This window comes from Neltuma alba, unplaced genomic scaffold (assembly GCF_004799145.2).
Source record: "Neltuma alba isolate B1F8T4 unplaced genomic scaffold, ASM479914v2 tig00012182_pilon, whole genome shotgun sequence".
Classification (NCBI taxonomy): Eukaryota; Viridiplantae; Streptophyta; class Magnoliopsida; order Fabales; family Fabaceae; genus Neltuma; species Neltuma alba.
The window spans coordinates 113,092-131,295 of record NW_021636725.1 but is presented as its reverse complement, the minus strand read 5'-3'; the positions used below and the strand labels follow the sequence as shown (position 1 = coordinate 131,295).

General features: G+C 35.8%; 1 protein-coding gene across 1 annotated transcript; it reads left to right on the top strand.

The window, feature by feature from the left end:
• Positions 1-1,200: 1,200 nt before the first annotated feature.
• On the top strand, positions 1,201-17,912 carry LOC114724265 (mediator of RNA polymerase II transcription subunit 15a-like). Its single transcript, XM_028910583.1, is given in 13 exon segments — positions 1,201-1,427; positions 7,389-7,512; positions 9,235-9,346; positions 9,452-9,572; positions 10,275-11,573; positions 12,006-12,076; positions 12,674-12,748; positions 12,975-14,321; positions 15,202-15,546; positions 16,845-16,958; positions 16,960-17,052; positions 17,158-17,246; positions 17,332-17,912. Coding segments are annotated over 12 exon segments (3,984 nt in total). The 5' UTR covers positions 1,201-1,427; positions 7,389-7,402; the 3' UTR covers positions 17,540-17,912.
• Positions 17,913-18,204: the final 292 nt, after the last annotated feature.

Here is an 18,204-nt window from a genome sequence, read left to right as displayed (position 1 = left end):
AATATGTCCAATTTTATTTACCAGTCAATAGGGTTGGAAATAGGCCAGGCAACTTGACAAGGGCCTATAGCCTAACCTATTATAAAGAAGAAGTAGGCTCAGGTCTTTTTAGAAGCCTATTTATCTTATCAAGCCAGACCCAGGCTGTTTGATAAGCCTATTAAGCCTATTAGGCGGCTTGAGCCTGTTAATTATTTGTAAGGATATAATGGTAAATTTGTAATTTATTCTATGTAATCAGATGTGGGAATATGGGTTGGCCCTGTAGAGTAGGTGGGTTTGAAAGGATTGGATCTACAAGGCCGAAATTTTAAAAATACCCTAATTTGTTGGCCCGACCCTTAAGCTAATGGGCTCAGGGTCGGCTTGGGGGCTTTCAGCCCGTTTAAGAAAAATGTTATTTTTCATATTTCTCATATTTTTGTCAAAAAAATAAACTAATAAAATTATTAATAAAAGACATAAATATGAATAAAATTAAATCACAAATACAAAATATCATCATATATAAATATCCATCAACATCTAAGATTATTTAAAACATTCATTAACAAGATAACAACATCTAAAAGTTTCATCTATAGTGCAAATGTGCAATAAACAAACATTAATATTAATCTTTTGAAACTTCATCATCACTATAATTAATTACTCTTCTTAATAAATATGTTTTTCTTTCATAACAAAAATATCAAAATTCTTTATAAGAATTTAACTTTTAAATTTTACAGTTTAACTATTATTTTACTTTATTTTGAGAAACATTATTGTTGAAACTCATAAATTTCTAATTCAATTATATAATCACAAGTTATATAAGTATAAAAATACTCTATTATCAAATATATATAGCTTAAAAATATCAACACATATAACATAAATTAAATCATTATTAAAGTCCAAATTAATCCATTTTTTAAAATTTAATTGAAAAAATTATTATCTAAAATTAAATAAATCAAATTATTTCTTAAAATTTAATTTTAAAATGATAATAATTAAATATTAGAAATATCATTAACAATATAAAAAATTAATAATATTAAAATTACATAAAAAAAAATTTTAAAAAAATTATGAAAAAACCTAAATAAACCGATCCGTTTGAGCCCTCGAGTCTACGGCCCAATCCAATCCATGGCCTATTTTCTAGGAAAAAAACTTGAAGTCCGGCTACCTTTGTGAGAGTTTAACCTAGCCGCAGCCGCTCTCTCTTTCTCTTCACTTCATCCTTCGGTCTTCATCCTTCGGTCCTTCACGCAGTGTTCAACTTGAATCACACTTTGCCCCTTTGCTTCATCGCTTCTATCGACTATCGTGCTCTGCCTTTGCTCATCGACTCGCCAAATCCGAACTCCATTTGTCGCGACTCACCGTCTCTGAATTTCATTTGTCGTCGACTGGCTGTCTCCAACCTCCATTCTCAGGTATTTGAAGCACTGTGACTCGTTTTCATATATATATATATATATATGTAGTGTCGTGACTCCCACTTCACCCTTCAGAATCTGATCTGTGTATTGAAGACTGAGAATCTGATCTGATATATATATATATACACATTTTATATTTGTTCCATTTTCTGCTATCAAGTCGATCTCTTCCTGTTATCTTCTGGCACATGGATTATCATATTGTAATAACTTTGATTTTATTTTACTCATTTTGCCTGTACGTAGTTTGCTTTCTCCCGATTCCTCCACATTTCTTGCTGAGACGTTTATTGCGGTGCTCACTCTGCCTCTTTGAGCTTAGTCAAGCAATTAGATTGAGATGTTTATTCTGATACTTACTGCACACTCTAAATCTTGTGAGTGGAATTTCGAGTATTGCTCTAAATTCTCTGGTTTTGCCAAAAAGTATACACAAATTTGGACAGGTGATGTGCAGATGTTCCAAACCATTGTTCAAGTTCCCAAGGTTGAAAGTCCTGGTTGGGTGATTTGAGGAGTTTCTCTTTTCCTGAGATTATGTTAAGGCCGAGCCTTATATTCTAGTACTGTATTTGACTTTTTAAACAATTTTATGAGATTTGGGCATTGCCTTTTGTTTATGTAACACAAAGGTGATGGACCCCCGTACATCAAATTTGTTACCATCTCAAGTGCAGCAACAACAGCCAGAGGCGTCACAGCAGCAAATGATGTTCCAGATTCAATCTCAGACTGCACAGATGCAACAGCAATTGGGTTTGCAGCAGCAGCCAAATTCCTTGCTGCGAGATATGCAGCAAAGGCTTCAATCATCTGGCCCCTTAGTTCAACAGCAAAATGTACTTGATCAACAAAAACAGTTGTTTCAATCACAAAGAGCCCTTCCAGAAACATCATCAAGTATATATTTCCGTCTATGCTTTTCTTTCTGTCTCTTATGTTTGTATATCTTTCTTTTGGTGAAAAAATGTTTGCGTATCTCTACTTCTGTTGTTATATCTGTATATCAATGTCTATTTTAAGCAATTTTTCTATCTATGTTTTCTTTGCTGTACTTGAACTTCGAAACTTTACTTTTTGTGCTTCTCCTGCTCTTCAAATCATGAGAACCATCTTATTTCAAAACAAGATTAGAGATGTCTTCCTTAAAATTTGTTAAGTCATGTTTCCACTGTGGATATTGTGATGCTTGCGCGTCTTATTACTGTAATTATTGTGATTGATGGTAGTCTGTTCATTTTCCTTAAATAAAATATACGAAATAACTTATTATTTTACTTTATTTATTTGAGCCTTAATGTTCGTGTGTGTATCATAATCTCTGTTGTAGCTTCCCTGGATTCAACAGCACAGACTGGACAATCAAGCGGGGGTGATTGGCGAGAAGAAGTGTACCAAAGGGTAAATATGCCTTTATTTTTTTGGTCTCACCGATGTTGGCTGGAACGATAGAAATTTGTTGATTGAACCCCAAAATAAAAGTGAGAAAAGTTCCTTAGTCTTTATATCGATGTACTGAATTGTAGCATGAGCTCATGGGCCTTGTGGGAAAGGGAAAGTTATGGAAACTTCTATGCTCATTTCTGATGTTCTTAATTCATACTTTACTTGGATTGAGGGGTTGCAACTTGGCCTATGAAAATATCACGCCCATTTTATGATCTATTATCCTCATCATGAAATACTCCTTGTAATCATTAATCTGATGATATATATTGATATGAATGTTATTTTTCTGTGCAAGCTTATGTTTTTAGTTGGTTAAAGTGACTTTGTTAGCAGTTAGGAACTCGGGAATACTTTGGGCATTCTCTTGACTTAAATGTAGAACTTGCATTTATGATCCTTTGCTAAATGAAAAAGAATTTGTTGCCATCCTGTCCATATTATGAATGCAACAAATGTTTGGTTGTCTGATTCTGTGGATCTCAACTTTCAGATCAAAATCATGAAAGAAACATACTTGCCAGAATTGAATGAAATGTACCAGAAAATTGCTGTTAAGCTTCAGCAGGTATGTTGAATATTGATTTCTTAAACATGAAATTGCCAACACCATGTATGGATATCTTTCTTTTGTTGGCAATTATGGCAGTAATGATGGATTGAGTTGTAGCATCTCTCATGTGCTGATTATCTATTGCAACTGTTGCTAAGCACTATCAATCCATTTCCTGTTCTGAAATTGCCTGTGAATTTGCTTGTAACTTAATAATGTATATTTGCATTTCTATATCAGCATGAGTCCCTTCTACAACAACCAAAGACAGAGCAACTTAACAGGCTGAAGTTGTTTAAAACAATGTTGGAGCGTGTTATAGCATTTCTACAAGTCCCCAAGAGCAACATTGTACCTGGTATGAAGGAAAATTTGGGTCTCTATGAGAAGCAGATTAGTAACTTTGTAAGTTCTAATAGGCCCCGGAAACCTCTACAGCCGGGACAACTTCCCCCTCCTTCTATGCACTCTGTGTCACAGCCACAATCCCAACTTGCTCTGGTGCAATCTCATGAAAATCAAATGAACTCCCAGTTGCAACCAACAAATATTCAAGGTTCTGTAACAGCAATACCTCAGAATAACATGTCAAGTTTGCAGCACAATTCAATGTCTGGTGTGTCAACAGCACAGCAGAGTATGATGAATCCGATGCAACCTGGTGCCAGTTTAGATTCAGGACAAGGAAGTTATTTATCCTTATGTGAAAAGTTCTCTAACCATCATATATATCCATGAACTATGAAGTTGTAAAATTTGTGTGTTATAGACAATGTAACTTATATGAGATTTTACGTGATGTACGTAACCAGGATCTAGTTTGCATAAAGAGTGCTTTGATTGTGGAATATTTATACATACACCTATATTTATACATGATAATATATATATATAGGGTTAATACAAAGTTCAGTCATCTACCTTCACTCTCATTTTAGTTTTGGTTTCTTAAATGTTTTTCATTTAAAATATTAGTCTCTATAATCTAATAAAAGTTTAGACTATTTTTCTTTTTGAAGAACCAAAACTTCTGATTTAAAATTTGATAGGCTAAAACCAAATAAATATAAACTTGAGGTGGGGGCCAAGGATTTGGATGCTTGTTTGGGTCTCAAAAATTACGTTGAAAACTAAAAAAAATATATAGACACATATATATATGTATGTATGTATGTATGTAGTATGGATTCGTTTTGGTGTTACGTTGGGCTGGTCAAATGACTTTTTGACTAAAAATTAAGTTAAAATCAAAGCAGGTTTTTAAGGCTTTCACTCGGCTCTAAAACCTAGTTAAAAAATTGAGGTTGGTTTTATATATAAGATTTATTTTATATGTTTATTAATATTTCTTAAATTAATTCTATTAATATTTTCTAACAATAATCAAGTAAGAAGGTGAGAGAATTAATAAATATATTTAGGATGTTTTAAAAAAACTAACTAATTTCACTAACATATTTTGTGTACTTAAATTAGTTAATTAGGTCTTAGTTAAAAAAATATATCATATTAACTAATTTAACTAACATATAGTTAATTAGGTCTTCTATTAAAGACATGAGTAATATATTATTTGAATGAATTTCTATCAAGTTGATAAATCTTTTTTTTTTTTACCTCAACTTTAATTTACAAAATACAATTATAATAAAGATTATTTTTTCAAACATTAATCCAAACAATCCCTTAATATATCAATAATTTATTTGTTAGAGACATAAAGGAAACATATGCATTCTAAACATTTTTATTTGAATCAAAGTATGATTAAAAATGAATGGTTTATTGTTATGTAGTAAAACATTCATATCAATTTTATATAATTATTTACTTATGAAACTTGAAATGGTTAAAAAAAACATAAAGAAACCTATGATTTTGAAGGATTGGCTCAGAAGAATGCGTTGAAAGGATTAACATGTAAAGACCTTCCATTTTGGTGGGGCAATATGACAATATGTCCAATTTTGTTTACCGATCACGTTATTTTCCCTGAAGCCTTTAAATTAATTCAATTTGCGCCACCTGACAACAAGCGCAGCCTTAATTTGCCCGCAAAATTTCAATCTAAGGTCCGACGTAGGCTCAGGTCGTTAGAATCACCTCCACCATCCATGCTGCCGTGAGCCGTTGCCCGACGATTTCCCTATTTTCCTTCGCCACCTGGTCAATTTCGCCGTCATCGTCGACCACGGCGGTGGCCTTTTTTCGTACACCTCTGTGCTCCTCAAGTTCTCTGTCTCGGTTATTGGGCAATTGCCTTATCATCGTTTTTTCCTGGTTGGTGACTTTTTACTGGATGAATGCATTTTTTAAAATTGATTTTGGCTAATTTATTTTGGTTTGGCACTTTGGCTTGTGAAAGATCTCTCTCTTTCAGTTTCTTTATTAACTTCTTTATTGTTATTCCTTGGCATGCTAGAAAAGCCTTAGGCTTGCTAGATTGTACTGGAATGGTCATGAGAAGTTAGTGTTCGATCGAAGACCGGGAAGGAAAGAGGGGTGCTTTTAACGATCCAGAGGTAGAGCAGCATATAAAATCGAGATCTTTGATTGGCAATGATCATGAAATTACGAGTTCTGAAAAGTAGAAATTGTCAAAAGCCAATATAATTTCAATGAGACTTAACAAAAATAAATAATTGAGAACAATCTTAATTCTTAATTATATTATACTCCAGAGTGGAGAACTCTAGAGAAGAGGCTAAGGTTTCAGGATTTGGGTGAGGAAAAAAATGGGAATAGGTGAAATCCTCAAACACGGGAATTGTAAAAATGGGGAAAGCATTTTAACATGAAGACTTTGAGTTAGGTATTAGGAGCTAAGGTGGCTGGGTCGAAAGGGACTCAGTTTAACAAGGTCTTCGGCTTAACCTTAAACCTTTTTTCATGTTAGGAGAGTTACCTCTCATTTTGAGAAGTGATATAGAAATACCTGCTTGAGAACAACTTAGGCAAATCACAACATAGAGAGAAATGGTTGTCATTTTAATCTTAGGAAGAGCAACTGTTTTCGCCAAAGTCAAAATCGTTTTTGCAGTGAAATATCATTGAACTCCTAGCTTTGGGAAAGTGTCAAAGAAAATAACTGTTTTACTGTAAAATGCGTACTTGAGACTAACCCTGTATATTAATGATCCAAGACTTTAAAATGTGTTCTTAGGAATTAATGGACACACATGCATATTTTTGGCATATCGTAATTCCTATTGCCCTAAAAAAAAATGATTTAACACATGCTAAGTATTTTGAGGAAATTTTTAAATATTTATTGGTAATTAATATCTATATATTGATATTTAAAGTATGCATTTGACTTTATAATACACATGGTCATGCTCACTCTTGTTTTTCAGTTTTGCATTTTGCCATTTCGTTGTGGCTATGTCATGTCCCGAGCCTGAGTTTGTCAAATAACATTATTGGTAATATAGTTATTGTTTATTCATGACATGATATTTTCTTTTTGTCTGTTCATTCAACTATAATCTAGTGGGAGCATCTGAAAAGTGCTTTTGAAACCAAAAACAATTTCAGGGCATGGTTAATGGATGCTTTATGTCATTGATATTATTTTTAGTAAGGATGATTCGGACAATGATATGATAAATGATTATTGTTTATGAACTTTAATATCATCGATGGAACTTTCTTAAGCCACAGCTAATATTGCATCTCTGCCTTCCATAGATTACTACAGGCATTTATTGACCATATTTTCCATTTCCTTACATTTTGCCTTACTGGCTGAAGGGAGGAAAAAGGAATGACTTTCACCATGGTGACTGACTAATGCTGCTAAGTCGTTACGGTCTCAAATGTGATTTCATTGATGTCTAATTTGGGCCTATGAAATAATCTTATCCATTATCTTCTTATCTCTCTTGTACACGTCTGCTCTCTTATATTTGTTTTTTATAATCTGATTTGATTGGAATTTGTTTTTTGGCATTCAGTTAGTTTAAATTTGATGGATACCAATAACTGGAGACCTACTCAAGGCACTGAACCACCTATGGATACAAGTGATTGGAGGGCTCAACTACAACCTGATTCACGCCAGAGAATTGTCAACAAAATGTACGTTTGAGTTCTAATATTCTATTGCTAAGTTGAATTGAATTAGTTTTTTCCTTTTTTCACATGCCAAACATGGTTATTGATCATGTCACTCATGTAGTCGAAGGGTTGCAAAATGCTATAGTGTGAAACCCACAACGTTGTGAGAGCATTGTCATGTAGTCTGCTGTTCTTAAAAAATTCATGATGTAACATAGTTGATAAAGACCACAAACTCAATAAAAAGAAAAGTTTAATAATAATGATAATAGTAATAATAATAAAAAATGACAACATCACATACTCAAACCACAAAATACACTATGTTTAATAATTTTATGAGGCTGACTTTGTCTTTTGATATCTTAATTCTAAACCTATTCCTCTTTATCAAATTGATTATCACAACAATGATCAGTAGGTAATTGCTTAACTTTCTTTTCATCTTTCAAGGTTTTTGTAACCTCATCAACCATATCAAAGACACCAGAAGTGGATGTTATTGCCGTCTTTGTCATTTATGTGGATATGGATGATGATCAAATACATTTTGTTGGTTCCTTAGCTCCTTGAGCTAAAGCTACATCATTCATGAGCTATAACACATTATTAATGTCTATGACATAAAAAGGAATAATAAAAATTAAATGATTGATTCCATAAATAGACAACATTTTCATGAGGTTCCTTGTGTTGCCCATGTGGAAATAAATTTAAGAAAAATAAATAAATGTGAGGTGGAAGAACTAATATACACATGTGTTGGAACTTTGTTTAATTGTCTGATTCATATAAAGCTAGTGCTTGAATGAACAATTAAATAACTTTCTCATCCTTTTCCCCCCAAACCTACGATTTCTCTGTGGCCCAATTCTTCCTAACCAGTGTTGTCCAATTGCTCTTGGGGTTGTCCTACAAAGTGGAGGCACTTCCTTTATCATTATTTTACAGCTTTGTAAGGAAGAGGGTGATATGTTATTATAAATAAGAAAAGAATTGAGAATTAGTTACTGTTATAGTTAGTCAGGATTTAAATGATATTAGCAGGACTTAATATTATGCCAATCTTAGTAGGATTTAGTTAGGATTTGGATAGACTAGGATAGCTCCTAAGAAGTGAATAATGTCTATAAATCAGGGGGAGTAGTGTACATGATTTTCAATATTGATTCTAATAAGATTTGCTTCTGTTTCTCACGACCTCTCTGCTTTCTTCTCTCTTTCTCTCTCAACTAAGTATCATAACAGTGGTACCAAAGCCAGGCTATCCTCAACCGTGGAACTCACTTCATTCCGAAATTCTAACGATAGCCACATGTGGCTAAGGCAGTGTGGCAGTGTTAAGGAATTCAATGACTTATTTCATGGTGCTATGAGTAATTTTAAGATGCCTGAAATGGTGCTGTGAGTAAATTTAAGATGCCTGAAAAGTATATGGTTATTACGTATCTACCTTGGTTGAAAGAAGAGCTTGCAGCATTTGTGATTGTAACTCAGTAATTAGGGTTTATTATTGGAAATTTGGTGTAATATCAGACTTAAGGATTTAATTGTTTGGCTTGTTGGCTGTGTTGTGTTGGAAGCATTAGATGTATTGTTTGGAGGATAATTCTGTTGTCTTCAAAATGAAAAGACTCTATTTGGCTAGTTCTTGTCTTTTTCCTGGGATTTCTCATGCATGGGCTGTTATAGACATTGAGTAGAAAAGAATGATTGAAATATTTTATTTCCTTCCATTTGTAGAATGGAAACATTGAAAAGGCATCTTCCAGTTTCTGGTCAAGAGGGATTACAGGAGCTTCGAATGATTGCTCAAAGGTTTGAAGAGAAGATTTATACTGCTGCGACAAGCCAGGTAAATTCACGAGCAGTATCGCTGATACCCTTACATTAATGTTTATCTTTGCAAACACGCGTATATACAAGACTGATGATATTATACGTTACTCACATATTGCAGCCCGATTATCTGCGGAAAATATCTTTGAAGATGCTTACAATGGAGACTAAATCCCAGAATAACATGAACAACCCCGTGCCATCAAACCAAGGTGGCCCTAGGAATCAACCTCCTGATGCAGGTTAGGCTCCAAGGCCTTGGCTTGGGTATGTACCATGAAGTGGTCGAAAGCCTATATATAGACATGCATGTGCATATATCAAGGCATTCAAATAGATTTTGCCATTTTGTTCTCTTAGTAATCATGGCTGTTTGAGCTTTGTCATTGTTTTTTTAATTATAGTCCTTCGTGCGTGTGCAATTCTAGACCTTAAGTAAAAGTGATAGTGGATGTGATCAATGATAACTTGCACACGTGGAGACAAATTTCTATTAGCTTTATGGTTTATATGTAGAGATTCTTTGTGTACTATTGTTCAAGATATCATTAATATATTGTGTTTTGTCTTTATTAGCTCTACACCAAATCCTTGTCCTTTCTCTTTGTTTAATTTTCTATTATTTACTTAAAACTTTACATTGTTGAAACTTAAAAGTTTACGCTTACTTCATTTAAGCATTGTTGAAATTTGAATGCTTTTCTTTTCTGGAGTATTTCTTTTTTTGATTGATTTGATTCATTGTCATTCAATATTTAGGTAGCTATATTTGAAATTGAATCCTCTACAGGCATGAAATCATATAGTTGGCGAGTGAGTAACAAAAAATGGTGGAAGCTTGTGCAGGATTCTCTTTCTCTCTTTACACCCATGATCTCTTTTCTCTGTATCTATCTTTAATTGCATTATATGCTGAGGACTTAGGTGGTCAAATATTTGAACAGGACTCATGCAGCCTCAAGTTCAAAATCCAGGGCAGTCACATCCAATGCCCATGCCTAATCAACCTCAATCACGTCAACAGATTCTATCTCAAAATATTCAAAATAACATCGCACCTCAATCTAATCTGTCATCTGCGGCCAATATAGGCCAGACTTCTATGCAGAACCTTGGCCAGAATTCCAATATGCAGAACATGCCTGGACAGAATTTAGTGGGGACCACTGTTAGCCAGAATTCTAACATGCAGAATATGTTTACTAGTTCCCAAAGACAAATGCCAGGAAGGCAGCAGGTTGTTGGCCAACAGCAACCACAGAATCCGCAGCAGTATCTTTATCAGCAGCAGCAGCTTTTGAAGCATAAGCTCCCACATGCACACTCACTCATGCAAATACAGCAGCCACAGCAGCAGCAGCTGCAGCCACAACCACAGCAACCTCAGCCGCAGCAGAATCTTCTGCAACCAAATCAGTTGCAGTCTAATCAGCAATCCATTATGCAAACGTCATCTGTCATGCAGCCTTCCATGATGCAAACTCCTTTATCTGGCCTTCAGCAGAATCAACAATCTAATAATGTTCAATCGTCAACACAATCCATGCTTCAGCAGCATCCCCAGTCTGTTATGAGGCAGCAACAGAATTCTGTTGTTCACCAGCAACAAGCACCAATAAGCCAACAGCCAATATTGCCTTCACAGCAGCAGCAGCAGCTTATGGGGCAACAGTCAAACGCAACAAACATGCAACACAGTCAGCTACTTGGGCAACAAGGTGGTGTTGGTGATATGCAGCAACAACAGAGGTTGATTGGACAGCAAAATAATATTACAAATCTGCAGCAGCACCAGCAACCACAACAGTTAATTAATCAGCAAAACAGTCTCTCAAATATGCATCAACAGTTGGGAAGTAACGTCCCTGGCCTGCAGCAGCCGCAATTGCTTGGACCTCACTCTGGCAACTCTGGCTTACAAAATACTCAGCACTCTGCACACATGTTGCAACAACCAAAGGTTCCAATGCAGCAACAGTCACAACAAAATACATCAAATTTGTTACCATCTCAAGTGCAGCAACAACAGCCACAGGCTTCACAGCAGCAAATGATGTCCCAGATTCAATCTCAGCCTGCACAGATGCAACAGCAATTGGGTTTGCAGCAGCAGCCAAATTCCCTGCAGCGAGATATGCAGCAAAGGCTTCAAGCATCTGGCCCTTTAGTTCAACAGCAAAATGTACTTGATCAACAAAAACAGCTGTATCAATCACAAAGAGCCCTTCCAGAAACATCATCAAGTATATATTTTCGTCTATGCTTTTCTTTCTGTCTCTTATGTTTGTATATCTTTCTTTTGGTGAAAAAGTGTTTGTGTATCTCTACTTCTGTTGTTATATCTGTATATCAATGTCTATTTTAAGCAATTTTTCTATCTCTGTCTTCTTTGCTGTACTTGAACTTCGAAACTTTACTTTTTGTGCTTCTCCTGCTCTTCAAATCATGAGAACCATCTTATTTCAAAACAAGATTAGAGATGTCTTCCTTAAAATTTGTTAAGCCATGTTTCCACTGTGGATATTGTGATGCTTGCACGTCTTATTACTGTAATTATTGTGATTGATGGTAGTCTGTTCATTTTCCTTAAATAAAATATAAGAAATAACTTATTATTTTAATTTATTTATTTGAGCCTTAATGTTCATGTGTGTGTATCATAATCTCTGTTGTAGCTTCCCTGGATTCAACAGCGCAGACTGGACAATCAAGCGGGGGTGATTGGCGAGAAGAAGTGTACCAAAGGGTAAATATGCCAATTTCTTTTTTTTTTTTGTCTCACCGATGTTGGCTGGAACGATAGAAATTTGTTGATTGAACCCCAAAATAAAAGTGAGAAAAGTTCCTTAGTTTTTATATCAATGTACTGAATTGTAGCATGAGCTCATGGGCCTTAGAGAAAGGGAAAGTTATGGAAACTCCTATGTTCATTTCTGATGTTCTTAATTCATAGTTTACTTGGATTGAGGGGCTGCAATTTGACCTATGAAAATATCTGTAATGCAGAAGAGGGAACTGATGCCTGCAACTGGAATTAAATTTTGTTTATCACGTCCATTTTATGATCTATTATTCTCATCAAGAAGCACTCCTTGTAATCATTAATCTGATGATATATATTGATATGAATGATATTTTTCCGTGCAAGCTTATGTTTTTAGTTGGTTAAAGTGACTTTGTTAGCAGTTAGGAACACAGGAATACTTTGGACATTCTCTTGAGTTAAATGTAAAACTTGCATTTATGATCCTTTGCTAAATGAAAAAGAATTTGTTGCCATCCTGTCCATATTATGAATGCAACAAATGTTTGTTTGTCTGATTCTGTGGATCTCAACTTTCAGATCAAAATCATGAAAGAAACATACTTGCCAGAATTGAATGAAATGTACCAGAAAATTGCTGTTAAGCTTCAGCAGGTATGTTGAATATTGATTTCTTAAACATGAAATTGCCAACACCATGTATGGATATCTTTCTTTTGTTGGCAATTATGACAGTAATAATGGATTGAGTTCTTGCATCTCTCAATGTGCTGATTATCTATTGCAACTGTTGCTAAGCACTATCAATCCATTTCCTCTTCTGAAATTGCCTGTGAATTTGCTTGTCACGTAATAATATATATTTGCATTTCTATATCAGCATGACTCCCCTCTACAACAACCAAAGTCAGAGCAACTTAACAGGCTGAAGATATTTAAAACAATGCTGGAGCGTCTTATAACATTTCTACAGGTCCCCAAGAGCAACATTGTACCTGGTATGAAGGAAAAATTGGGTTCCTATGAGAAGCAGATTATTAACTTTATAAGTTCTAATAGGCCCCGGAAACCTCTACAGCCGGGACAACTTCCCCCTCCTTCTATGCACTCTATGTCACAGCCACAATCCCAACTTGCTCAGGTGCAATCTCATGAAAATCAAATGAACTCCCAGTTGCAACCAAAAAATATTCAAGGTTCTGCAACAGCAATACCTCAGAATAACATGTCAAATTTGCAGCACAATTCAATGTCTGGTGTGTCAACAGCACAGCAGAGTATAATGAATCCCATGCAACCTGGTGCCAGTTTAGATTCAGGACAAGGAAATCATTTAAACTCCCCGCAGCAGGTTCCAGCAAGCTCCCTTCAACAAAACACTGTCAGTGCACCCCAACAGAGTAACATGAACCCTATATCATCACAAGCTGGAGTAAATGTGATCCAATCAAATCTAAATTCCCTTCAGTCAAGTTCCAGTATGCTTCAGCATCCACAAGTGAAACAGCAACAGGAACAGCAGATGTTGCAGACTCAGCATCTCAAACAAATGCAGCAGCGGCAATTGATGCAGAGGCAGCAGCTCCTGCAACACCAGCAACAATTACACCAACCAGCAAAGCAACAGCTGCATGCTCAATTGCAAACACACCAAATGCCACAGCCTCATCAAATGAATGATGTGAATGATATGAAGATAAGACCAGGAATGGGTGTTAAGTCAGGGGTCTTTCAGCAACATCTTTCCTCAGGCCAACGCCAATCTTATCCCCATCAGCAGTTGAAACAGGGAAGTACATTTCCTGTTTCTTCACCCCAACTCCCCCAGACTGCATCTCCTCAGATTTCACAGCATTCATCTCCCCAGATCGATCAGCAAAATCTTCTTCCACCTCTCACAAAAGTTTCGACCCCTCTGCAATCTGCTAACTCACCATTTGTGGTCCCGACTCCTTCACCTCCCTTGGCTCCATCTCCTATGCCTGTAGATTCAGAGAAACCCATCTCTGGTGTTTCATCAATAACAACAACTGCAAATCTTGGGCATCAACAAACGGGAGGTGCAGCAGCACCAGCTCAATCCCTTGCCATTGGGACTCCTGGTATATCAGCTTCTCCTTTGCTGGCAGAGTTTAGTGGTCCAGATGGTGCTCATGGCAATGCTTTAGCTTCCAGTTCTGGAAAGTCAACTGTTACAGAGCAGCCTATTGAACGCTTAATTAAAGCGGTTAGTTCAGCTGATTTTATTTTTGATTGATCTATTGGGAACTTTCTGTGAAGCATTAGACATGACAATTATTGGAACCAGACTTCTGGTCGTTGGTTCAGCTGTTAGGTGACTAATTGAAATAGTCAAACGGGTTCATATATATTCAAATTAATTTTATGATAAACCTATTCAGATTAATTTATATGCTTTAGATTTAAATGAAATGTTATGTAGCATTTTTTTTAAAAAGTAGTTCTATAGTTTTAAGTTATACATTTATGTATAATGTATTAATTTAATTCATTTTATCACCCAAAAGAATAATAATTTAATTCATTTAAATGACATAGAAGATAAATATAATCACAAGCTTTTTATTTATTTGTTAACTCCAAAAAGAAATTAAGACAGAATATGAAGCAATGTGAACAAACCTGTGGTTGCATTGCATGTATTCCCCGTGTCCTAAAACATCCATATGTGCGACGAATTTAAGCAAACCAAAAACAGAAAGGTAGTATCATTGTTATAACTCCCACATCAATGAAGTGAGGCCAAAAGAATGCCCCCACTTTACTATAAATTGCACCTCAAGTATGGTAAAAAGCCAGTAGGCAGTCTAGAGTGATTTGACTCTGACCAACCACTGAGTTCACTATTTAACCCCATCGGTTAATCAACCCGTTAGATAGGCTGGTTTATGAAAGTTAATCAAACAACCCATGGATTTCTTGACTTTTGACTGATTCAGTCATTCTGAACTGAACAAATATTTAAACTGGACAATACACCAGGTTATTGGTTCAACCAGCTAGTTCAGTCTGCATTCAAATAGAAAGTTTTCCTTTATTATTCTACTTCTATTGTAGTTGCATTAGAAAAATTTATGCGATTCCAGGTAAACTCAATGTCATCTAAAGCATTAAGTGCTGCGGTCAGTGATGTTGGCTCAGTTTTCAGCATGGTTGATAGAATAGCAGGATCAGCCCCAGGCAATGGATCCAGAGCTGCAGTTGGTGAGGATTTGGTTGCCATGACTAAATGTCGTCTTCAGGCTAGAAATGTAGTTAACCAAGATGGAACTAATGGAACCAAGAGGATGAGGCGATATACCACTGCCTTGCCTTTGAATGTTGCATCATCCGGTGGTAGCATGAATGATAGCATCAAGCAGTTTACTGCAGCAGAGGCTTCTGATCTGGAGTCAACTGCAACATCAATTATCAAGAATCCAAGGATTGAGGTACTAACTTATGTTCTATGACATCTTTGTAAATTGTCAGTTCTTCCCTTCTGGCTGAACATTAGATTTTATGAAAATGGGCACCTAAGCAGAGGATTATATTTTGTATTTAGATGTCAACTGCATGACTTTTCCCCTTTCTTTAGTCGAGATTGGAATGCACAATGGGGAGAGAGGGACAAGGGGTAAAGGAGTACCCAAAGGTGGTCTTATTAATTGATGCACACTTTTCATTTTATTGAACATATGTTATTTGCTACTGATAAACACAAAATCAAAGGGGGGAAAACCCCGGTATTATGTTCACCAAAAAAAAAAAAAAGAGTATTATGACTGGAACTTTTTGGAGAACCACCCCCCAAAATCTACCACCTGGTTAGAGAGCCTAACATCCACATAAACTCCATAGCTGAATATCATCGACTGTGGGACTCAAGTTTCGTACTTTGCCATTGGGTTCTAACATATTATCATTAAGTTAATTGAGACTTTGGTGCTGTTGTTAATGCCGTTAGTTAAGGATATGAGACTAGAATTAGAAGGGTTAGTTACCTATTTTATATGCAACATATTTTCAAACAATCCTTGCTGTCAAAGATTTAAATGCAATTTAATCAGGTAACAAAATGGTAAGAATGACAGCAAGCAATAAATAATAATAGCTGCAACAAATGATGACGGCAGTTGTAGTAGTGTTTAGTCGTTAGGCTGATGCGTTATCGGTTATTGCTTTGGTTGATAGCTTTTCTGATGTTTACCATTAACCTTTATCTACCACATTTAAGAACAATAATTAAGGTCACATGAGTTTGAAACCCCGTGTCTTGTGTAAGATCTTAGATAACTTCAGGCTGGAAATTGCCTGGAAATTCTGTTGGGTTTAGCATATGTAATGACTAGGATTCTCCATCTGGAATCTGGATTGTCTATTAAAATTCTTGTAATAAACATGATATTCTATTATATTGTAGGGTGTATAATAGTTATAATAGCCAGGTAATGACTATGGCGGTGTTTGGAAGACCAATTATTTAAAAAGATGTCGTTTGAAATGCAATTACGTACAAATCTTCAAATACCATCGATAATATGAACTGTGGATGGACTGGATTCTTAGTTCAAGGTTATTCCAAATAACTTTGATAGAATCTTTTTGTAAATGAAGTCATTTTTCTTAATTTAGAGGTTCAGAAGGCAGTATATGACTAGAGTTTTTAAGAGTAGCTTTATATCTATTGTCCTTGATTGCTGATCTAGACGACCTTACGCATAAGGAACTTATGTGACGTATGCTGCAGGCTAATCATGTCCTATTGGAAGAGATAAGGGAGATTAATCAACGACTTATAGATACAGTTGTAGGTATCAGTGATGAGGATGTTGATCCAACTGCTGCCGCTGCGCGCTGCTGTTTCTGGAGGGGCAGAAGGAACCGTTGTCAAGTGTTCTTACAGTGCTGTAGCTCTCAGTCCAAGCTTGAAATCACAATATGCTTCAGTGCAGATGGTAAGGGTTTAACTCCTAATTGCAAGAACTGTACATATTAACTTTTGCTTATTTTTTGTCTCATGGAAATGTAACTGTCTTCACTCATGTTTTGCAATGATGCAGTCACCAATTCAACCCCTGTGGTTGCTAGTTCCTGCAAATTACCCCAATTGTTCCCCCAAACTCTTAGACAAGTTTCCAGTTGAATCCTGGTGAGCAAATGTGCATTTTGGCATCTCTTGTTGATATTGATCCAGAATCACAAAGTTTATATCACTTGTCATTCTCTTTTAACAGCAAGGAGAGTGAAGATTTGTCAGCGAAAGTGAAGTCAAGGTTTGGCATATCCCTGCGAAGCTTATCGCAACCCATGTCGCTTGGTGAGATAGCGAGGACCTGGGATATTTGTGCTCGTACAGTTATTTCAGAGCATGCACAGCAGAGTGGTGGAGGGAGCTTCAGTTCTAAATATGGGACTTGGGAGAATTGCTTGAGCACTGCATAGTGATTGATCCAGGAAGATGATAAGTTCTTACGTACAGTCCTTCCATATACAGTTAGATGACTTTATCAAAGTAGGCTTGTAAATATTTGAGTTCTTATTAGCTCACTGTCCACCTAGTCAATACTTTATGTGCGTTTAATAAGTATTATCCTTGATAGACATGCAAACCCTTTTGGTTTACTGCCACAGAAATAGCCAAAGCTTTTGTTGGAATAACTGCAGAGCAGCTTATGCAGAAGAAGGCAGTTGAGAGAATAACATGGGATGTTTTCTTGGTCACTTGGAGTTGTTTTTAAATGTAGTTGAGATGGCATGCTTGTAAACTGGGTTTTGACGATTTCAATGGCTAAGTAGAAATTTCATTTGCCTGATATGGTTGCTTTATATCAGCGTCTTGAGTTAGCCAAGCACAAGATCTGTTAGCCAACGAGTTATTTTAACTATCTTATGCGAGAAAAATTCAAGTCGCATGAGGCTTTTAGGGACTCTTTAAATGTCTAGAATGGGAGAGTTCATTGAGCAGGTGACAACAGTCAATGACAACTGGGAGGATTCAGCCCCACCAGATAAGGGAAAGTTTGGTGCGTAATTGGTTTATTACTGCTTACGGTCCTAAACATAGAAGCTCAAAGCTAGATAAAGAATTTATTTTGATTCTAAATATA